Source organism: Ochotona curzoniae, unplaced genomic scaffold (genome assembly GCF_017591425.1).
Source record: "Ochotona curzoniae isolate NIBS_2020 unplaced genomic scaffold, NIBS_Ocur_1.0 scaffold_2453, whole genome shotgun sequence".
NCBI lineage: Eukaryota > Metazoa > Chordata > Mammalia > Lagomorpha > Ochotonidae > Ochotona > Ochotona curzoniae.
This window is the reverse complement of record NW_024467094.1, coordinates 19,775,452-19,799,878: the sequence shown is the minus strand read 5'-3', so window position 1 is coordinate 19,799,878 and position 24,427 is coordinate 19,775,452. Positions and strand designations below refer to the sequence as shown.

The following is a 24,427-nucleotide window of genomic DNA, read 5'->3' as shown; positions in this document are numbered from 1 at the left end:
CTAAATTTAGAGACTATCCGCGACGTCAGAGATGTGTTCAAGAATTACAAACAATATGTGCTTTATCAAAGGAAATGAGAATATTACTGCTGAAAGCATTAATGCTGGCACCCAGTGCCATGTAGCTTACCCCCTACTTTGAAATGCTTGCTACTTCTTTTTTTGTTCCTTTCTAAAATTTCTGTGTTTATTTATAGTTGTGTCTTGAAAATAGCAAGATAGCAATTTGCACACTTTTTTCAGGATTTAAAAATTAGAATTATGACCAAATTTTGTTGAGTTTGTTGAACTTGCCAATATTTCAAGAGAGAATTAATATTTGCCAGTTTTTCTTAGATATTGGATTCAGAGAAGACTTTGAGAACCACACTTTTACCCACTGATTTCTTACTTCTGTTTCTGAATTGCAGTTACAGATGTGGAGCTCAAGCGACTCAAAGATGCCTTCAAGAGGACCTGTGGACTCTCGTATTACATGGGCCAGCTCTGCTTCATCAGAGAAGTGCTTGGGGATGGAGTGCCTCCAAAAGTTGCTGAGGTAATCTTCATGTTCAGGTTTTCCTTTCATACAGGCATGTAGCACCTTAAATTGAGGATCCTCCTGATATCAGCAGATTTAATCTGCCTTATTGTTTTTTTAACTTCTGCATAGGTAAGCATGTCTTGTTTTAGAAGTCAATGTGGCATGCATGATCTAAGAGCCTAAATGGGAGTACTGCAGAACTGCAGTTCTGCCTATAGTACTTTTTTAAAAATAAGATTTATTTTATTTATTTTTTATTGGAAAGTCAGATATACAGAGAGGAGAGACAGAGAGGAAGATCTTCCGTCTGATGATTCACACCCCAAGTGAGCGCAATGGCCGATGATGCCGATTTGAAGCCAGGATCCAGGAACTTCTTTCCGGGTATCCCACACGGGTGCAGGGTCCCAAGGCTTTAGGCTGTCTTCGACTGCTTTCCAGGGCCACAGGCAGGGAGCTGGATGGGAAGAGGGGCCGCCAGGATTAGAACTGGTGCCCATATAGGATCCTGGGCCCTGGGCATGCAAGGCGAGGACCTTAACCACTATGCTATCGCGCTGGGCCCCTATTGTACTTTTGAGCTTTGATAGCCATGTGTAGTTTATATGGTTAAAAATTTCATCTCATTGACATTTTTTAATGTCTTTTATTTGACACACACACACGCCCTGCAGTGGCAGAGAGACTACTTAGAGGTCTATTTTTAGGGTTTTCTCTTTCAGGATAAATTCACCTTCTCATTTTCCTTCCCTCCTTTCCTTCTTTCTGTTTGTTTATTAATTTGAAAGGCAGAGTTAGAGACAAAGAGCTTCCGTTTGCTGATTCACTTCCCAAATGGCCACAATGACCAGGGTTGGACCAGTTCAAAGCTAGGAGCCAGGAGCTTCTGGATCTCCCAAATAGGTGCAAGGGCCCAAATACTTGATTCTTCCTCTGCTGCTTTCCCAGGCACATTAGTAGGAAATTGGATCAGAAGTGGAACACCTAGGATCTGAACTTGCATCCATAGGGAATGCCAGTACCACAGGTGGTAGGCAGCTTATGCCATAGCACTGGGCCCCTCACTTTTTATTTTTTTTTTAAGATTTATTTATTTTTATTGCAAAGTCAGGTATAAAGAGAGGAGGGGGAAGATAGGAAGATCTTCCATCCGTTGATTCATTCCCCAAATGGCCACAAGGGCCAGAGCTGAGCTGATCTGGAGCCAGAGCCTCTTCTGGGTCTCCCACGTGGGTGCAGGGTTCCAAGGCTTTGGGCCGTCCTCGACTGCTTTCCCAGGCCACAAGCAGGGAGCTGGATGGGAAGCAGGGCTGCTGGGATTAGAACCAGTGCCTATATGGGATCCTGGCATGTGTAAGGCGAGGACTTTAGCTGCTACTATGCTGCCTCCCCCCCACCCCCACTTTCTTTCAATTTTTTTAAAAATTGAGTCACTATCTTGAGTGGTCATTCATTACTTGGACTTGGGCTTTAGAATTTTTCTTTATTTTTAATGATTTATTTTATTTATTTATTTTTGAAAGACAGAGCCATATACATAGAGGGAGAGACAGAGAGTTGTATATGCAGGGGAGACAAAGAAAACTTCAGTTTGCTGATTCATTCCCTGTGTGACCTCAGCGACTGGACTGGGCTAGACCACAGCCAGGAGCCTGGAACTCAATCCAGGTCTCCCATGTGGTCGGCAGGCACATAAAGACTTGGGTCATCTTCCACTGCTTCATCTGTTACATTGGCAGGGAGCTAGATTCTAAGTGGAACAGCTGATATTCGAATTGGCTTCCATGTGCAATGCCAGTGTTGTAGGCAGTCATTTAAACCAACAGTATCACAATGCTAACCCCTAGAATTTTTAATTTTAAGATATGACTAACAATTTAATATGATACAAGTTGTCAGTTGTAGGAAAGGGCTTAAATTAAGTCCTTGTTCATCAATACAAAATGAATACTGATTTAAATATATGATATCTTCCACAGCTCTTTTTATTTCTTTTAAAAATATTTTTATTTATTTATTTTGGAAGAGTTACAGAGAAGAATGCATAAATAATTTTCCTTTTGCTGATATACTCCCAGATAGCCACAGTGGTCCATGCTGTGCCACACTAAAATCGAGAGCCAGGGGCTTCATCTGGGTCTCCCACATGGGTGACAGGATTCTAAACATTTGTGCCATCTTTTGATGCTTCCACAGTTACACTGGCTGGGAGGTGCATTGGAAGGGTAGCATCTGGTACACAACCCTGCCGGTGTCCCTGGTAGTCTCCTAACCTGCTGCTGCATGACACCGTTCCTCAGCTCATTTCTTTTTTTTTTTTTTAAAACATTTATTTTATTTTTATTGGAAAGGCAGATATATAGAGAGGAGGAGAGACAGAGAGGAAGATCTTCCGTCTGATGGTTCACTCTCCAAGCGGCCACAATGGTTGGAGCTGAGTCAGTCTGAAGCCAGGAGCCAGGAGCTCTTCCAGGTCTCCCATGCGGGTGCAGGGTCCCAAGGCTTTGGGCCGTCCTCGACTGCTTTCCCAGGCCACAAGCAAGGAGTTGGATGGGAAGTGGAGCTGCCAGAATTAGAACTGGCGCCCATGTGAGATCCTGGTGCATTCAAGGCGAGGACTTAAGCCGCTAGGCCACTGCGCTGGGCCCTAATTCTGTTTTTTCATGAACCTTTTAAAACTTCCTCACATATGAATCTTTTACTGGTATCACATTTTTGTTACTCTATCTTTGTAGTAAGTTTTGATGTGACAGATATCATTCTTTAACCTTATGTTCTTTGAAGATTGGATGTGTGTGTGTGTGTGTGTGTGTGTGTGTGTGTGTGTGTGTGTTTGTGTTTCCATGTACATTTTGGAATTACCTTGTCAGTTTCTACCAAAAAGGCAGCCAAGAGTTTGGTAGGGATTGTGTTGAATTTACACATTAATTTGAGAAGTCTTGCCTTATTAGCAAGAACACAAAGACATTAGAGTCTTCTAATCCATCTTTATTTGTGTTTCTTTCAATGATACTTTATAGTTTTCAGTTTACAACAAATGCCCATCATCTAAACACATTGGATATTCATACAACAGAATATTATTCATTAATACAAAAATACTGAGCTTTCCTAATATCTGTCACAGCATGGACGAACTTTCCCAAGGCTGTACTAAGTCAAGCAGGGCCCATTGTGAGGCAAAGCAAGTTAAGCCGCTGTCAGCAACATTGGTGTGCAGTATGTACACTAGTTTGTGTCCGGTTTGCTCCTCTTCTGATGCAGTCTCTGCAAATGCAGCAGAACATGACCCATGCACTTGGTTGTACCCTTGCCACTTGGTAGGAGACCTAATCGAAACTCTCAGCTTTTTCTTGTCCGAGTCCTGGCTGTTATGGCTGTTTGGAGAGTGAACCAATGAATGGAATATCTTTCTCCCTGTCTCTCCCTTCTCTCTCTCTCTCTCTCTCTCTAATTCTGCATTTCAAATAGATAAATCCTTTTTTTTTTTTAAATGAGGTCAAACAAACCTACATGTTTTATGATTGACTAGGTTATTCAAATCAGTAGAAAGTAAATCAGTAATACTTGGAAATTTTTAGTTGCTTTTTCCCTTGCTTGTGTGCGGCTCTGTGTTCCACTCATCCTTGCTATTGTGCAGGTAACGCATGCATCTTTCATCTCCTTGAAGGGTATCTTTTCCTAGGATTTCAGGCTACTTGGTTTCCATGTGACCACAGGTGTGTAAAAGACTCAGGAAATGTTGGGGGGCTTGCGTTAGGTGTAGTGATTGAGATGTTATTTGTGGCATCTACATCCCGTATTGTTAGAGTCCTGGCTCCACTTCCAGTCCCTGTTTTCTGCTAAATTACACTCTGGAACACAGCAAATGATTGCTCAAGTACTTGAGTACCTGTTACCCATGTGGAAGACTTGGATCCAGGTTCTGAACTCTTCCCTTTCTTAATTCATCCCTGGCTTGTGGAGGCATTTGAGGTGTGGATAGAAGATCTCTCTCTGTGTCTCTCTGCCTTTTAGATTTGAGTCCCAGGTACTTTTCTTGCACCCCAGCTCCCTGATGATGTTTCTGGGAAAGCAACAGAAAATGACCCAGTAGTCTTGGGCCCCTGCCACCAATATGGGAGACCTGGATAGAGTTCCCAGCTTCTAGCTTCAGCCTGGCCCAGAGTCAGCCATTGTTGCCATTCGGGGAGTGAACCAGCAGGCAGATCTCTCCTGTCTGTAATTCTGCTTTCAAATAAGTGGAGTAACTTGGACTTGAATAACATTCATATGGGATACTAGTGTGTTGGGAAGCAATTTAATGTGCTGTACCACACCATGCCCTGACCTATTGTTTATTGAGTGGACTTGAAATAAATTGAGGAAGTGTACTAGTAGTATGTGAACATTGATTGGCAGATTTCTTATAAAAAACTGCATATGTAATATTTTCTTTCAGGAAAGGGAATCTAATTTCTCATGATAATCTCAGAGAATGAGCTCATTCAGTGGGGAGTTAGAGCATTCATATAAAATGGGCTTACGTCTTAGTTCAGGAATCTCTCCAAGTTAGACAGGTTAGTAGCTATACTTTATTATCTTTTGGGTGTGTTAGTATAATCCATACATGGAGAATACAGTTACTTGCTAAATGAAAAATGATGCATTTTAAATAGAATTGGGAAGAGTTCTGAGGAGTGGTTTTGAAGGTTGAATTTAGTTTTCGTGAGTGGTTAGATGTCTAGAACGGAGACTCTGTATTTGCCGGCTTCAGGGAGATCAGGTTAAGGTGATTAGTTCCAAAGCCAAGGAAGGATCACTGAATTTACCCCTTACAGATCTGTCTTTAAAACTCAGCTGGAACTTAAGCCTGGAGAAAGAGGGTTACCTGTTCTTGCTGAGATTCTGATAATGTTTTGAAGCCCAATAACGTAATATATCAGTGTCTGTATAAGAGAAGCCACAGGAAGCATTCAAACTATCCGTTACAGCTGGAAAGAGAACTTTATTCCCCAGCTAATGAATGCTTATAGTAAAAGTAATAACATATGTTTTTAAGAGCAAGGAAAGGTATTTTTTGGAATTTTAGAACAAAAGAGAAATTTTAAATGACAGTGCCTTTGAGATATATTGTGGTAGTAATGTAAATTTCTAGTATCTAGTATCAAGTTTTTAGAGACTAAGGGAGGTTTTCCAGGATACAACTGAGCTACAGTTTCTGTCTCTGAAGGCTTATTAGCATAATTCATGGCACAGTCTATAATGATGAAGACTAAGAACTCACAGCAGTTTATAGTTTAAAACACTTAAAAATGGATCTCATTAGACTCACCATTGGGATAGATAAATGAGATTAGTACTTGATGCACTTCTGATCTTGTTTGTAGTAATCATGGTGCTACATCGTAGCTAATAGTACTCATAAATTATTTATATATTAAATGAATGGAGTCTAAGAGAATTGAGAAAACAAAATAAATTTTAAAATGTGTTCTGAGTAGAATTAGATTGTCCTGAACACAGGCCATGAACTCTTTATTTTTCCTTCAGAGTGTTGTAATTACTAGATTATAATTTTTCCTGTTTTCATATTTATTTCCAAATTATTTTCATCATTGAAAAAAATCTGCTGGGCCATTTTTTTTTTTCTGCAGACATATTCTTTTTTAATTAAAGAGGCAGATCAGATTTGCAGAGAGAAGGAGAGACAAAAAGATCTTCCCTAGTTTACTCCCAAAATGACTGCAATACCCCGAGTTGAACCAGTCTGAGGTCAGGATCCAGGAGCTTCTTCTAGGTCTCAGGGTCCCAAGGTTTTAGACCATGCTTTATTAGGCAAGTAAGTTTATAATAGTTAGCCATTAGTTTTCTCTTTTGACCAAAGACTCTTAAATCCTCATCCAAGGATTGATATTACTTCTCACTCACTGGGTAGTATAGTAATACTACTCTCATAAAACTACTTCTGATAATTTTAACCCACGTTTTCCCCTTAACTTTTCCAGAAACTAAAGATTGTGTGTATAGTCTATAGCATTGCATTTTAATTACGTAGTAGCTTGTTCACTAATTTTTCATGTATATCTTATCTAAGTAAATTGTGACTCTAGATGGGCAGACTTTATGGCTTTTAGAAATTATGCTCCAGAGTGCTGTACATGTAAGGTGAACTTAGTGAATATTTGATTTATTAATGCTTTCTTTGTAGTAATTGGATCATTCTGTAAAATCCTTTTAAAGGAAGAACCAAGACAATGACCTAGAGAACATACTCCTAAGTCAATTAGCTTTGGAGTGTTTGAACACTTAACCATTTTCTGTTAGTGGAAAATGATTGTTTCATGCTGAAGTAATCTTGGAGCCTGAAATAATTTTGGTTAAAATGAGCAACATGTAAAAGGAAACAGTTGATTAGTAGGATATTTTTCAATTAGTGTTGATGAGTTTTGACTGAGATATTTATGGTGCATTTAATGTGCCCTTTGGGAATAGGGCTAAGCTTTACACTTACTGAATAATCTAAGGTTTGGATGATTATGACAGAATAGTAATTTCTTGGTGTTAGCCAACTGGTAATATTAAATTCATTTATGTTGGATTTACTTAGCTTCATGGGCTAACAGCTTTTAAAAAGTGTTTGAATGATGTGTTTGCTTTGGGTGCTGTTCATGATTGACTGTTGTAATTCACTGTAATAACTAACATGTTGATATGAACCAGAGTAAAATAGGTGACTTTCTGAATTGATAGGGTAAATCCTGAGCTTTATAACTACAGCCTATAAGGTGAATACCCAGCAGGGGAATAGTTTGACATCTTTAACTAGAATCTGCGAAATACTTACTTGTTTATTTGCTCACTGCCTTTTTGTCCACAGTGTAACATACATGCTAGTTTTGTGTTTTGAGAGGCAAAAAAAGAGAGCAGGCTCACATCTGTTGGTTAATGCCTTAAATACAGGACTGGGAATGTAGTCAGGTTTCCCATGTAGGTGATAGGGATTCCACTGTTTGAGCTACTACCTGTTGTCTCTCAGGGTCTAGACTGCCAGGAAGCCAGAATCAGGAGCTGGATGCTGAACCCAAGTACTAAGATACAAGTCATAAAGGTCTTATTCACTAGATCAACTCTGCTCCACGATGATTCTTAAGATTTAATATATTTCTGTATTTGTCTTTGTAAAACAGAACAAAAAAGGTTCCAAATGATCCTTAAGAGAAGATGATAATTTAACAGAATATATATCCTCTTATGAAAGTATATATGAACTTTGAGAAAAATGTGCATTGTCTTAGTGATCTTGAGAGAGAGAGAGAGACAGAGAGAGAGAGATCTTTCATCCCCTGATTTACTCCTCAGATAGCCTAAAAACCTGAGGATGGGGTGGGTTAAAGCCAGGAGTAAGGAGATTCTTCTGGGTCTCCCATGTTAGTACAGGGGTCTCAGCACTCAGTTGGTCTTCTGCTGCTCTTTCACACTATTAATAGGGAGTTGGCTTGAAAGTAGAGTTAACTAGGACTTGAACCAGCATCCACTTGGGATGCTGGCACTGCAGGTAGCTCTCACAAGATGTCATGGAGGGCATTTAGAGTTTAGCCACTAGGCCACACCACTGGGCCCATGGAGGACATTTAGAAAGTGGGCCAGCAGGTGAGAGCTTGTCTCTCTGTCTCTGCCCCTCAAACAAATTAAAAACAGAAAACAGAAAAAAATAAAAAACCCTCTGTAGGCTATTGATCAAAAGATTCTTTTAAGAAAAACCTTAGAGGCTGGGCAGGTTAAGCCACCTCTGCCTGTGGTGCCAGCACCCAGTAGGCACTATAGTGATCACAACAGCTGGTGCTGCACCAATCCAAAGCCAGGAGCCAGGAAACTCCTCTAGGTCTCCCATGCAGGTGCAGGGTCCCAAGGCTTTGGGCCATCCTTGACTGCTTTCCCAGGCCACAAGCAGGGAGCTGGATGGTAAGTGGAGCTACCGGGATTAGAACCGGTGTGCATATGGGATCCTGACTCATTGAAGGCGAGACTTTAGCTGCTAGGCCACCGTGCTGGGCCCCACTTTTTTTTTTTTAAAGATATACTTATTTTATTGGAAAGGCAGATTTACATGGAGAAGGAGAGACAAAGATAAAGAACCTCCAAGTGCTGCTTTAGTCCCGAAGTGACTGCAAGGCCAGAGCTGAGCTGATTCGAAGCCAGGTGGTTGCTCCACTTTTGATTCAGCTCCCTGCTAATGGCCTGGGAAAGCAAGACTGAAGACCCTGGGCCCCTGCATCCACAGAAGAAAACCAGAGGAGGCTCTAACTCTGACTTTTAGTAAATCATCCTTTCTAGAAAAAGAAAAAGCTGCTGCCCATAACACTGACATCTCACGAGGTTGCTAGTTCTAGTCTCAGCTGCTTCACTTCTAATTTAAGTCTCTGCCCATTCATTACCTGGGAAAAGTAATGGAAGATAGCCCAAATCCCTGGGCCACTGTGGAAGACCTCTTTACTTCTTCCTTTCAAATAAAATAAGCAAATCTAAAAAAAAAAAAATCTGTAAAAACTCTGTCATTTCTCTGGTGATTTGAAGTTAGGGGTTAAATTAAGCTTTTGGAATATTTTGGTAGAAGCTAAGGTGATTCCAGAATGAGATCACTGAGAATAGAAATCCAGTATAATTAGCTTTCAAGGTAAGTATGCATACAGAGGTTGAATATGGGTGGGCAGAGGGACGTAGCTGTGAGGACAAGGAGGGCATTCGGGATCAAAACAACAAAGTGGAAAACATGCCAGTTGTTTTTCATGCCAGGCTGAACTGAGGGATACTAGCTTCAAGAAGAACGGTTATTGCTTGAAACCTAGTAGTGGTTAAACTTGATGCCAGAACAGGCTTCTTGAGATGATAATGGATTACCCATTGAGACAAATATTTGCTTAAAAAAATAACGCATTGGGCCCAGCACGGTGGCGCAGTGGTTAAGGTCCTCACCTTGCACGCCCGGGATCCCATATGGCGCCGGTTCTATCCCAGCAGCCCTGCTTCCCTTCCAGCTCCCTGCCTGTGGCCCAGGAAAGCAGTCGAGGACGGCCCAAAGCTTTGGGACCCTGCACCCGCGTGGGAGACCCGGAAGAGGCTCCTGGCTTTGGACCGGCATAGCATCGGCTGTTGCACTCACTTGGGGAGTGAATCATCGGACGGAAGATCTTCCTCTCTGTCTCTCTTCTCTGCATATCCGCCTTTCCAATAAAAAATAATAAAAATAAATCTTTTAAAAAAATAAAAAAAACTGCATTTGAAAGGTAAGAGAGACAGACATACACACAGAGACACAGGCACAAGCACACACAGATCTCCTAACTGCTGGTATACTCCCCACGACGGCTGGATTTGAGTCATCCTGAAGCTGGGAGCCAAGGATTCAGTCCACGTCTCCCAGTTGGTTGGCAGGGACTCAGTTGTTTGAGCCATCACCTGTTGCTTCCCAGCGTGTACATTGGGGAGAAGCAGGAGTTTAAAGTGGAGCTGGTGTCTGAACCCATGTACACAGACAAGGATAAAGGTGTCCCATGCTGTGTATAAACACTGTGCCAAATGTTTGCCCCTGGGTATTCACTGAAAGACAAGTTAACCTGTAATTTCAAAGAAATTATTTAATTGCTGTCAGTCAAGTGCTAAGCTAATTAAGAGGCGTACCAATATTTTCCTCATTGGTATCTGGTATCAATGTGATTTATGCTTAGTATCTCTAGTGGCTGTGTATTAAAAAAATATATATTTATTTTATTTTTATTTGAAAGTCAGATATACAGAGAGGAGGAGAGACAGGAAGATCTTCTGTCCACTGATTCACTCCCCAAGTGGCTGCAATGGCCAGAGCTGTGCTGATCCGAAGCCAGGAGCCAAAAGCCTCCTCTAGATATCCCATGCTGGTGCAGGGTCCCAAGGCTTTGGGCTGTCTTTGACTGTTTTCCCAGGACACAGACAAGGAATTGGATTGGAAGCAGAGCTGCCGGAATACAAACTGGTGCTCATTAGGGAGCCCGGTGCATGCAGGATGAGGACTTTAACTGCTAGGCTACCATGCCAGGCCCAGTGGCTGCGTATTTGAGTAGGCTTACATAGACAGAATGTTTAGATATGTAAGAAAGGGAGACCTTCATAGAACTTGCTATCTGATGATGCAACAAGAAGTTTCTTAAGACAGGCAGTTTGTTTTTGTGGAGTTGGTCCTAGAATTATCATTCTGATAGTCTGTCAGGCATAAAGGAATATGATACAGAGGTATTCTTAATATATTCTTTAGACAAGGCTCTTTTTTTCAGACTAAAGGAAGGAAAATAAATGAGTGTTAAGGGAGAGTAACTTTCTTACTCTTATGTTCTTTAAGCAGTTAATGGTAAGGATTCATGTCTAGCATTTAGTGGTTGACGGTTTTGTGGACAGATACCTGACATAGCCCAATGAAACTCTTAGGATAATTTTATGTGAAAGAAGCAATGATTAGATGGAGAACACAGTAATATATACTAAGGTGGAACAAGTAATATGTTTTTATTTTTCCTGGAAAAAACTATTTAACATATAATAGTATAAGAAAAATGTAAAGTAGTAAATTGGAACTGGCACTGTGGCTCAGCACATTAAGCTGTTCCCTCATGCTGGCATCCTCTGGGCACTGGTTCAAGCTCCAACTGCTCCTTTTTTTTCCATTAAGAAAATTATTTGATAGAGTTGTAGAAATTGAGGGATAGACAGATAAAAAGTGTTTTTCCATCCTCTGGTTCACTGCCTAAATGAATAGAGTGGTCAGAGCTGGTCAGGCCAAAGCCAGGCACTTGGAATTCCATCCAGATTTCTCCTGTGGGTGGCTGGAGCCCACACTCTTGGGTCATTTTCTGCTACTTTCCCGAATAGTGAGCTGGATAGGAAGTGGTGCAGCCAGAACTAGAATCTGAACCTAACTAAATGGGCTGCCTGGGTCTTAGGTGGCAGCTGAACCAGCCAAACTGTAACACTGGTGCAAAAAGCTGCATTTTGAAATGTGTCTGATTTTTGCTCATACCTCCAACACTTGTGTGTTCTTTGCATGTTTAGTCCTTTCATAGACACAAATGACTGCTCCACTTCTGATCCAGCTCCCTGCAAATGCGCCTGGGTAAGCACTGGAAAATGGCCAAAATACTTTGGCCTGTGTACTCCTGTGGAAGATCAGGAATAAGCCTTTTGCTTCAGCCTGGTCCTGTCCTAACTGTTTTGACCAATGAGGAAGATTCCTCTTTGCTCTCTTTCATTTTGTGTAACTCTGCCTTTCAAGTAAATAAATACATCTAATAAAATAAATAAGTTAATGCAAGCAAGGGATGTTGTAAGATTGGTAACAGTAAAAATCAGTTAAATTGCTTATTTCTTACCCTAATAAATGCCTGGCACATAGATGCAAAATAAGTATTTCTATGTGAGGTGTAATATTAATTGCTTATTTAATTTTTAAAATAGTGTTTTCTTTGGAAATGTGTATGTTGTTTCTTAAATAAAATTCTAGCTGTAAGGATCTTTGTGGAATGTTTGCTCTTGAAAACATGCCCTTAGAAAAATTAGTTATTAAAACTAGTAATAGGAAGAAAATATTTAGAACTTACTTAATATAAATGTAAAAGTCTTGTGGTATGAGTATTCAGATTCTAAAGATAATTTCATTGTGATATTATTAGTGCCATTTTATGTGTAGATAAGCTGAAGTTACAATTTGTCCAAGGCAACTCAGCCCTTAAAAAAAGGAGCAAAAGAATTGGTGTTTAAATGCTGGCCTTTTGGTTTCAGAGGTGTTAGCCAATGTCATTGAAAATATTATCATGCCCATAATTTATCATGTCATTTTCTTATTTTTTACTTCAGCCTTCAATAATAATTAAAAAACGAAATACCTACAGGGTTGAGCTAGGCCAAAGCCCGGAACCTAGCACTCAAATCTAGGTGATGATAGGCATCCAATTACTTAAGTCATCACTACTTCTTCCCCATATCTGCAGGGAACTGAAAAGCAACAGGCAGAAACTGAACCAAGACACTATGATAAGGGGGTACAGCATTTTAACCAGCATCTCTGGCTAGGCTCAATGCCTGCCCCAAGTACATTGCTTTTTTATTTGCTTGGCAAGATGTCCAGGATTTCTGTTATTGCAAACAGTTTAAAATGTCTCGGTTCAGATATTCTTCAGTAGCAGTTTAGAGTCCATGTGCCTTTAAAGGTAGCCCCTTTGATTGCATTTCACTGACTTTCCCATGTTTTATTGTTGTCTTCACTCCATGTAGGTTGTTGCTAACCAGTCAGTATAAATGCAGAAAGTGTGTTGTATGCCTTATTGTCCATTCTTGTGACTTTGAACTGAATTCCTATAAATAAGAGGAAGAAACGACCAGAGGGAGGTCAATCATGTTTCTAGGCTGCTTGGTGTATCCAGCCATGGATGAGTGATAGTTTAAGTTCTGAGAATGTGATTGAGGGCAGATGTATTATCAAATGTAGTTTAGGGCTGAAGTGTTAGCAAGTAAGTATAGCACAACAAGGTTAAAGCTGCTACATGGGTTGTTATTTTCCCATATTAGAATTCTTGGAGTGGAGTTATACCTCCACTTTCCTGTTAAAGTGCTTGGGAGGCAGTGGATGATGTGAATATTGGTTTTTTATCACCCAAATAGGAGACATGGGGTCCTTCCTGCCTTTGGCCTGACTGTTGAAGGGATTTGGAGAACGAGTCAGTAGATGAAAGTTATGTTTCTCCTTCAAATAAATAAGTATTTATTTATTTATTTAGAAAAGTACAATTCTGGAATGTAGGAACCTGATAATGATGATTACTCCAAGTCCAGTTACACACACTGATGGCTTAGCTTATCATTTGTCTGCCTGATAACTTCACTAGCAGGGACTATAAAGTTCCACAAAGGAAAGGAGAGATAAACAGAGACATATTTTTGTCTTTTTCATTATCTTTCTGCCATGTAGTGCAGATGTTTCTTCCTGGAAATGTGTTTTGTGAATGAGGCTGAATTCCCATGCTAGCCCCTGCTTATAGATAGTAACTATGAAATACATCTGATCATGTAATATGCTCTTATAATTGTGTTACTCATTTTTAAAAAAACACATTATCATTTGAGTAGAAGTCTGAGAATTAGCTAGGGGAAAATGATATGATTGATAATTATGAGGGAAAATGCATTCTGTATTCTGGATAGTCATTTTAACATTGTATAGTTTACATGTAAGCTGGGAGTGCTTTCCATGTTTCTTAATAATTAGAACAACTTGTGAGTTACTTTAAGGGCAATTTTTGCCTTAGGTTTTGTTTTGTAGTCAGCCTTGGAATTTTCTCAGTAGTTTTACAAAGCCACAGCCTTAGGATGACTGAACTCATAGGGTAAGTTAGGCCTCAGGTGAGTCACTTAGAGATCCACAGACCTGCAATAGAATATAGAAATGTACCAACCATTACCTTCTACTTTTGTATTTGAAAACTAACAACGCAAATGTTTATTTTTTCCTTTCCCAAGCAAGCCATGTCTTTGAAAACCTGAGAAATATCTCTAACATGATAATACTCAGTAGAAATTGTTGAGCAAACTTTTATTTTTCAGAGAAATTATTCAGCAAATTAGTACCATATCTAAATAACAAATTAGCTGGTTTTGCATGCCTCTGTGTTGCTACACCTCTATTGAAACCTAACCAGTAAGACTAGACTAAGCATGTGTGTGAATTTCTATTCCTCCCTCTAATAAGCACACTGTACTTGAAGTTTAAAACTTGTAAATATTTTACTGTTTAACAATATAGTTTTCATCAGGAATTGCCAAATGTGTTGTGAGACCTTGATGCTTCTCAGGTATGTCTAACCTGAAAGTGATACCTGCTGTAACAACCTGTGGAGTAAAGGGCTTACAGAAGCACTGTCCTTTAAAACAAAGTTCTTGTAGGCTTTCTGTTTTAAAATATATACTAGAATTCTTTCCTAGGCAGTGAACATTTTAGTTATTCGGGAATCCATCCTGACCGCATGAGGAGCATAGTGCATTTTTAAAATTTGGCCACAATAGCTAGGTCTGAGCCAGGCAAACACCAGGAACCAGGAGCTTCATTCTGAGTCTCCCATGTAGGTGCAGGGGCACAAGGGCCTGGGCCATCCTCTCCTGCCTTCTCAGGAGGTACATTAGCAGCTACTTCAGTACTGAGTCATCTCCCTGCTAATTCCTCTGGGAGAACAAAGATGGCGCAAGTGCTTGGCTGCTGCCACCTGTGTTGGCCATTTGGAAAGTGAGCCAGTGCATAGAAAGGGGATCTCTGTTATACCACCTTTCAAATAAATGAAAATAAAATCTTACAAATAAAATGCAAGCTACAAATGTGTGACATATGTTGTGCACAGATTAAGGCATAGCTGGCAAAGTGAGCATCCCATATCAGAGTGCCAATTTGAGTCCCAGATAAGCCCCTTATTATCAATGCTTTTGGGAAACAGCTGATGATGATCCAAGTATTTGCGCTTCTGCCAGCCATTTGGGATTTCAAGATGGAGTTCCAGCTCCTGACTTCAGCCAGTGATTGGAAGATTCTTTCTCTGTCACTCTGCCGTTCAAATAAGCAAATCTTTATATATATAAATAAAGGCAATAAAATCTACTCATTATTAGTCTGAACTTTTGAAACTAGGAATGCAGGATGAGCCAGAGGTGCCTGGTGACCTTTATGATTGTTCAGTGAAACTTGAAACATCAAAAGCCACTTTACTGGGGCAGGCATTTGGTTTAACAGTTAAGATGCTGGTGAAGATGCCCACATCCCATCCACATCCCACATTGGAGTGCCTGGAATCAACTTGTGACTCTGGCTTTTGATTCCAGCTTCCTTCCAGTTTAGGCCCAGGGAGGAAGTGATGATGAATGCTTGGCTTCCTGCCATCTATGTGGAAAACCTGGATTGGATTCCCAATTCCCAGCTTTGACAGCGTACTCTCTACGTTTCCCTTCTTCCTTTGCCTCACTACCTATGTGATCAGAATATTCTTGACTTGAGTATCCACGTTTAACAAACTGGACTTTAAGCATTTTTAATTTTGGTAAAATATATGTAATATAAAATTTGCCATTTTAACAATTTTTTAAAAAAGATTCATTCTATTGCAAAGTCAGATATACACAGAGGAGAAGAGACAGGAAGATCTTCCATCTGTTGATTCACTCCTTAAGTGGCTGCAGTGGCCGGTGCTGAGCTAATCTGAAGTCAGGAGTCAGAAGTTTCTTCCAGGTCTCCCATGCGGGTGCAGGGTCCCAAGACATTGGGCCGTCCTCGACTGCTTTTCCAGGACACAGGCAGGGAGCTGGATGGGAAGTGGAGCTGCCGGGATACGAACTGGTGTCCATATGGGATCCTGGTGCATGCAAGGCGAGGACTTTAGCCGCTAGTCTACCATGCTGGGCTCAATTTTAACAATTTTTAAGTGTACTGTTCAGCAGCAATAGTTCCATTAACAAAATTATATAGTTGTCATCGTTTTCTTTTCCTGAAACTTCTTTTTTATCATCCCAGGGAGAAACTTTGAAACCCTTAAGCAGCAATAATGGCAACCTCAAAGCTACCAGTTCTTATGAATTGTCTTTTCTCAGAACCCTATGTGAGTGGGATCATGCAGTATTTGTCCTTTTGTGTATGACTTATTTCTCAAAGAGTGCTTTCCAGGTTCATCCATGTTGTCGCATTTTCTACATCCTTTTTTATGGCTAAACAATATCTCATAGTAATATCACTGTATTAGCTAATAAATTTCAAAAAATATTTGTTTATCTGAAAAGCAGAATATTAGATGGAGGAGGAGAGATAGAAGGATCTTTCATATGCTTGGTTCACTCCCCAGGTGTCCTCAATGGTCAGGGTTTGGCCAGCTGAGATCAGGAGCCAGGAAGTCCATTTTGAATCCCACATATGTGATGGGCTTATGAGATTTGTTTATTATTTGCTGCCTTCCAGGTGCATTAGCAGGAGGCAGGATTGGAAGTGGAGGAGACAGGACTCCAACTAGCTCTCTGATAATGGAATGCCAGTGTTAGAGAAATGGCCTAACCTGTTTGTTATGCTACAACACTGACTTAATAACTCCTTATTCTTAAAGTGGTCAATTTCTCATTCATATCCTTATCCTTAATGTTTCTCTCACTTTGTAGCAAATGAGCTTGACAAAGGTATAGGATATATTGAAGTCAGTGTATTTTTTTTTTTATTTTCTCTGAATTTTGGACCATTGAAATGGCTTGTAAATTTACATTTTTACATTTTCTGGATTTGGACATGAAAGTGAAGATAGAATCTAATGACAATATTTGCACCCATCATGATCCAAAAGTTTTTGCTGCAGTCCCTAGTGGAAATCTGCTACCTTTCAAAGATGGAATTCAGCTGTTGGAATTGAGAGCTGGATCCCTCCCTTCTAGGGATGTGAGTGAGTCCTTTTCCCCTGCTGCTCCTTTACCATATTTAATATGCCTACCAGTTAATCCCATGCTGTTCTCTAGCTGGAATTAGATTAGTGAACAGTAGGGAACATATTTAATTCTTTAATCACTACTGTGTAGCATAAAATTGTATTAGCTTAAACAAGCAAAAAGGTCATCACCTTATTGATTGAAATTTCTAAGCTTGATCTTCTTTTCTCATTAGGTATGCTGAGTATTTAAGAAGACTACAGTTTAAGTATATTATACTTACATATCAATGCCTTTAGACTTCTCACTCAGCTTTGTCATTCACAAAATTGGTAGCACATGGTTTCTTTGTTATAGTCCAAATTGCTATAAAAAATGTTGCCATGATTTTTTTTTATTGGAAAGTCAGATATACAGAGAGAAGGAGAGACAGAGAAAGTCTTCATTCGCTGGTTCACACCTCAAGGGGCCGCAACAGCCAGAGCTGAGCTAATTTGAATCCAGGAGCTTCCTCCGGGTCTCCAAAGTGAGTGCAAGGTCCCAAGGCTTTGGATCATCCTCTACTGCTTTCCTAGGCCACAGGCAGGGAGCTAGATGGGAAATGGGGCCGCTAGGATGCAAACCGGCACCCATATTGGATTCTGGTGCGTGTAAGGCAAGGACTTTAGCCACTAGGCTAATATGCTGGGCCCTGTCATGATTTTTAAAGGTTGATTGGCATTTGTCCTTGTCTTGCATTTGCCGGAATCCCATATGAGTGCTGGTTTGTGTCCCAGCGGCCCCACTTCCCATCCAACACCCTGCCTGTGGCCTGGGAAAGCAGTAGAGGATGATCCAAAGCTTGGGACCTTGCACTCACTTTCAGACCCCTTTCTATCTTTCCTCCTTTTTTATATATTTGATTTTCCAGTCAAAATAAAATAGATCTAAAAAAAACAAAAGATTTATTTAAAGTACAGATTTGCAGAGAGAGAAATCTTCCAAATGCTGTTTTACTCATGAAATGTCTATAATAACCAGAGCTGTGCTAGTCCAAACAGGAGCGTGAAACCTCTTCTTGGGTTGTATGGGCCCAAGGACGTGGGCCTTCCTCTGCTGCTTTCCCAGGCAACTTAACAGGGAGTTGGAGCAGAAGTGTGACAGCCGGGACTCAAACTGGTACCCAAATGGAATTCTGGTACCACAGGCAAAGGCTTAACCTACTGTGTCCATAGCACCAGCCTTGCATTCTGTTTTTCTTTTACCTGAGTTTTTCTACCTTTTTCCCCCACGTCTGATAGTGTTTTTTTTTTTAATCTGTAAGATATTGCAGACTTTAGATTTTGAGCATCTGAGTTTGTTATCTTCATTTAAAGAATGTTAGATTTTATCCTAGCACACTATTTAGTTGTAGATTATTCAATTCTTGTTAAGTATTTCACAGCCTTGTTATGGTTATGCAGCACACTTTGTTTAGTTTAGCTTTATGTTTAGGATCTAGTCTTTTGGGGTCGATTGAAAACATTTATGATAAATAAAACCTCCTTATGTCTAACTAGTCACTGAAGCTGAACTGTGCACATTGTTCAATTTTCCAGTCCTTAGTAGTTGTTTCTACAGTAGTTGTTCTTTCCTCACCTTTGTATCCTGTGATTTATTTCATATTAATAATTTCAACAAGTCCTGACCTTTGGCTGGTTTAGCCCTTGCCATCACCAGGGCTGTCTGCTTTTTTTTTTTTTTTTAAGATTTATTTTATTTTTATTAGAAAGTCAGGTATACAGAGAGGAAGAACTTACGTCTGTTGAATCACTTCCCAAGCTGCCTCAATAGCCAGTCTGAAGGCAGGAGCCAGGAGCTTCTTCCAGGTCTCCCAAGCGGGTGCAGGGTTCCAAGGCTCTAGGCCATCCTTGACTGCTATCCAAGGCCATAAGCAGAGAGCTGGATGGGAAATGGGGCCGCAGGCCCAAAAATAAATAATCTTTAAAAAAATAATAATCACAGTTTACTCAGAAAAATATTTTCAAAAGGAAAAATCATGAGCTAATGAATGTTGAGTAAATTCCTACTAATGAACAAAGTCTAGTTAAACTGTGTCTTCTGCTCTCTGCCCTATTCGTGCATTTCCCACCCTGAGTCTAGTGTATACCTGGGTTCTTGCAGCTTAAAGGCAGCACATTCCCTCAGCATCACCATTCATGCATGTAATAGGATGAAACTGATTTGCTGAAGCCCACCAGCTGGTTCTGTCTGACTCCAGAAGCCATGATAAAAAAGTAGCATGTATCACTTACTGCTTGTCCCGTACAAAATAATCAATTTAAAAATTAGTCTGCTGCAAATGTGCTGAGTTTCAGTTCCTGCCTGTGGCTGCCTTGTCAGACAGATAAAATGACTTCGTGGACATTCACATCTCTCACCATGAGACCATATGAGGAGAAGGAATAAAACTGTAGGGCAATGATTGAAACATGACACATCCTTTTCTGAGCCCCAGAGATGTACACACATGTCTCTTTTTTTGAAACATTGTTTTAGAAGATTTTATTTTTATTGAAAAGGCAGATTTTCACAGAAAAGGAGAGACAGAGAAAGATCTTCTATATGGTGATTCACTCCCCAAGTGGCCACACCACCAGACCACAACATCCAGAACTGGGCTGATCCAAATCCAGGAGCCTCTTTCTGGGTCTCTTACGTGGGTGTAGTGTCCCAAGTACTTGAGCCATCATTATGCTGGTTTTCCAGGCCAAAAGAGGGGACTGGTTTGTAAGTAGAGCAGCTGGGACATGAACCAGCACCCACATGGGATGCTAGTGCTTGCAAGTAAAAGATTAGCTATTTAAGTTATTACACTGACTCCCATTTTTTTAGCTGCTTTTTTTTTTTAAATATTTCTTTTTATTGGAAAGGCAGATCAGATGTATGGAGAGGAGAGACAGAGTGAATGGTCTTTCATCTGCTGATTCACTCCTCAGATGGATGCGATGGCCAAAGCTGAACCAATCCCAAGCTACGAGCCAGGAGCCAAGTGTTTTTTTTTTCTAGGTCTCCAATGTGGGTTTAGGATCTGAAGGCATTGGGCCATCTTCAACTGTTTCCCCAGGCCATAAGTAGGGAGCTAGATTGGGAAATGGAGCAGCTTGGACATAAAACCTGCAACCATATGGGATGCCCGTGCCTGGAAATAGAACATTAATCAGTTGAGCGAATGCATTGGCTACTTTTTAACTTCTTTTTTATTGTATAAATTTTATTTTTGATACATATTTGATTAAGGTGTGAAGGGTCAAGGGTTAGAGGAAGGTGGGTGTGACCATTGTTGTGACATTCTCTTTTTCCTTGCTGTATCTGGGAGGAGGGGAAGGATAAGGGCAACAGCCACACCCAGCCTCTCAGCCATCAGGGTCCCCAATGTGGGGCAAGCTCCAAGGATCCTACTCAAGTGGTTTTAAAAGTTCAGCAGTTCTGTGTTGTTGCCTATCTTGCCACTCCAATCACAATGAAATCTCTCCAAACTCTACTGGCTGGCATAGTCCACCTTAGAGTCTCCATTTGTTCAGGTATTCAGTGTCAACTCTTGGCTGGGGTAGTTGATTGATTTGTTCTGTCCTGTCCTCTGTAATGGTACCAGGTGTCCTCTGCAGGCTCCAGTGTACTGCCAAATCCTCCATGTGCAACTGGATATGCTGTCCACTGCATGGTCTAAGCTACTGAGGAGGCCCAGCTCTGACACATGGGTTCCACGGTTAGACCATGGACCCTGCTGCAATTTCCTCCAGGGTTGGAGTTGAGTTCAGCGGTTCAGTTGAGGGGTTCCCAAAGAAACTTCATCTAAGATGATCCCACACCTAATTTTTGTGTGTGCATGCCAATACAGGGTCCAGCACAGTCTGTTAACCAAATCAGCCTACATGTACACTGTTAATTGAAATTGCTGGGTCAATTGTTACCAGCCCTGACTTATGTGCAAACTAATTGATGTTGCAGTCCAACTTGATCCTACCCACTGCACACTCTGCCCTCATGCAAACCAGTGGGAGCTGCAGCCTAGTTGGAGCAACCCATTATAACTCTCACTAGGCCCTCCTCTTGCCCTGGTTCCCATGCTTGCTAGTATGTACAGCAGACTGGTCCTGTCTGTCCCACCTCCCATTCAGCTCTCATACATGTCAATGGGCACTGAATCCTAGTTCAACCCAACCAGGCCCACTATCCAGCCCACACATGTGCTGACAGGTGCCACACTCTATCTGGCCATGCCTGTCCCAGTCTTGGTTCTCATTCTCACCAGTGGGAGTGGCAACCCAAGAGGGAGGTGCCCACTGTTTCCATACTGAGTCCACTCTAATTCCTGGATCTTGCATTCTCCAGGTGGTGCTGCAGTTGCTCAATGGGGTTTACCTCCCATGCCATCATCTGCTATCCGATGCTATGGCAAAACCCACCCAACCCTCACCCATTCTGGCCTATGCAGGTACCAGTTTGCCCTGCAGGCTTGTCCCTTATCCAGCTTTCATGCAGGCCAACAAGTGTTGTAGCCTTGTCCAGCCTGATCTGCCCCCAGTCCCAGCTCTCACACTCACCAGTGGGAATAGTGGCCCAGCAGGGGAGCTCCCTGTAGCCCTCCTACCGGTTTCTCCCACTCTCCCCTGCGTCTCATATTTGCTGGTTGGGTGCTGTGGCCCAGTCCAGTATGTATGGCCTGCCTCACTTCGGCATTTCCAGTTGATGCTGTAGCGTGGCCCAGCCTTGCCTGCCACCAGTTCTAGCTTATACTAGTGGGGACTACAGCCTAGCCCAGCCCAGCCAGCTGACCTGGTCTTGGCTGCTCCCTTTCTTGGTTCTTGTGCTCACCTGCAAGGACTGTGTCCCAACAGAGGAGTTGCTGAGCTCTGCCATCAGGACCTCTCTCAATACCAGATCTTGCACACACTGGTGGGTCCATGGGCCAGCCCTACTTAGTCCACCTCCTGTCCTAGCAGGAACAGTGACTTTTCCTGACCAGCACTCACCCATTTTGATACTTACTATTGGTTGCTACAGCCCAGACACACCTGGCTCACATCCAGGCACAGCTCACATATAGTTCAGCAGGGACAGAGATCTAGCCCAGTCTGTCCTACATCCATCCTGGTTCTCACGAGTTCCAATGGGTGCTGGGTATAGCTTAGTCTTGCACGCCCCAGACCCAGTCAACACCTGTGTTGGGGGAGACTGCATCCATATTCAGACCCAGACCGCATTCCCCATTCTTGCCCCTGCGCTCACCAGTGGAACCCACGACCCAGCCAGGGCATCCCCTTGACTCCCGAACCAGGTCTGTTCCTAGGACCCTCCACTTCCCAGCTCCCCAATCCCCCCCTGCAACTGTGAATTAGTTAAGAGTTCAATTTCATTGATTCTATGTTGTGGTCAAGTTATTTTGGGCTTTATTATTCTCTAACCATAGAATGCAGACATTTCCTTTTAGAAGAAATATACTTAGGGGTATAATGTGCTGGTGAAACACTTAGCAATAGTTATATACAGCCTAATAAATGTTTAAATGTTAGCTATTTTTATTATCAAAATAACTTATTAATGGAGGAAGGTTAGGTTTGATCACTAGAGTGAATTACTTCAGGGCCAGGCTGGTTTGAAGAGTGAACCAACATATGCAAGATCTTTGTCTTTGCTGCTCTGCCCTCTGTAATTCTGCCTTTCAAATAAAAATAAATAATCCTTACTTTAAAATACTGTAAAAAGGGTAAGTTACTTTTTTTCTAATGATGATTTAGTTATAAGGATTAAGACAAACTACATGTGAATTGATAATACCATTTAATATTGTATTAAATGACGTGTGTAGTATACATCTCTGTATATGTAGTTCCTTTCCTCCATTTTTGTTTTCAAATACTTTTTTTTTTTAGGATTTACTTGTTTTTTTATTGGAAAGGCAGATATACAGAGAGGAGGAGAGACAAAGTCTTTCGTCCAACGGTTCACTTTCCCAGGGCAATAACTGGAGCTGAGCCAATGCGAAGCCAGGAGCCAGGAACCTCTTCTGGGTCTCCTACGCAGGTGCAGGGTCCCAAGGCTTTGGGCTGTCCTTGACTGCTTTCCCAGGCCACAGGCAAGGAGCTGGATGGGAAGCGGGGCCGCTGGGATTAGAACTGGCGCCCATATGGAATCCCAGCATGTGCAAGGCAAGGACTTTAACCACTATGCTATCGAGCCAGGCCCATTTTCAAATACTTTAAAAAAAAGATTTATTTTTATTTAAAAGACAGAGTTTACAGGGAGAGAAGGAACAACAGAGAGAGAGGTGTTTTCCATCTGCTGATTGACTTGCAAAACAGCCACATGGCCAGAGCTGAGAAAATCTAAAGCCAGAGGTCAGAAGCTTCTTCCAGATCTCCCATGTGGGTGCAGGGGCCCAAGCACTTGAACTCTATTCCTCTGCTTTCCCAGAACATAAGCATGCAGCTGAATGGAAAGTGGAGCAGCCAGGACACAAATTGATTCCCATGTTGGTGTCCACAAGCAGGAAGTTGGATGGGATGTGGAGCTGCCGGGATTAGAAGCAGCGCCCATATGGGTTCCTGGCGCGTGCAAGGCAAGGACTTTAGCTGCCGGGCCCATCTCTGTATTTCTGAAGATTCAGTTAGATAGTGTCTTTCTTTTCTGTTAAGATGATGTGTGTTTTACTGAGGTTGAAGGAAGTACTGTAATTATATGCTGTTCTTATCACATTATTGCAACTATTAAAGGAAGACCTTTATTCTTTTGCACCTTGTAAAGACTCCAAAGGAAAGAATATAAAATCATGGCATGGGCATTGTGGCTTAGAGGGTTAAGTCAGTTAAGCCACATATTGAGATTCCTGCATTGTACCTGTTTGAGTTCCAGCAAGTTTACCTACATGCAGCTTCTTGCTAGAGCACCTGGGAGCAGTAATTGATAGCCCAAGTGCTGGGTTTCTGCCACCTACATGGGAGACCTCAGTGGCGTTCCTGGGTTCTGACGTTAGCCTGGCATATTCCCAATTGTTGCGGGTATTTGGGAAATGAAGAAGTGGGTGGAAGATTTCTATTTTTTTCTCTCACTGTCATTCTGCTTTTCCAATATTTTTTTAAAAATATTACGTATTAATTTATCTGAGCCTGCAATTCAGGTATTTTAATGTTAATGGCTGTATATTCTTGACTCACTGTTCAGTAACCAGGTACGAAAGAGGAAGAAGAGGGAAACACTTAAAGTATCATTTCACTAAAAGCTACTAAGGTTTTGTTTGGAGATGAAGACAAGATTTATTAAAAGTCATACTTACCTTAATATCCTTAACAATGAAACAGCTCCTAAAGTTGCTTTTATCATTTTCTTATAGGTGATTTACTGTTCTTTTGGTGGAACATCTAAAGGGCTGCACTTCAATAATTTAATAATTGGACTTGTTCTCCTTACAAGAGGAAGAGATGAAGAGAAAGCAAAATGTAA

At 41.3% G+C, this 24,427-nt stretch overlaps 1 protein-coding gene across 2 annotated transcripts in view; it reads left to right on the top strand.

Annotated features, from left to right (window-relative positions):
- Positions 1 to 24,427, top strand: part of USP32 (ubiquitin specific peptidase 32) — a 135,411-nt gene that overhangs the window by 30,386 nt on the left and 80,598 nt on the right. For both annotated transcript variants that reach the window (XM_041000816.1, XM_041000815.1), the window contains exons 2-3: positions 411 to 538; positions 24,318 to 24,423. In XM_041000816.1, coding sequence (XP_040856750.1) covers positions 411 to 538; positions 24,318 to 24,423 — 234 coding nt within the window. The remainder of the gene's footprint in view (positions 1 to 410; positions 539 to 24,317; positions 24,424 to 24,427) is intronic.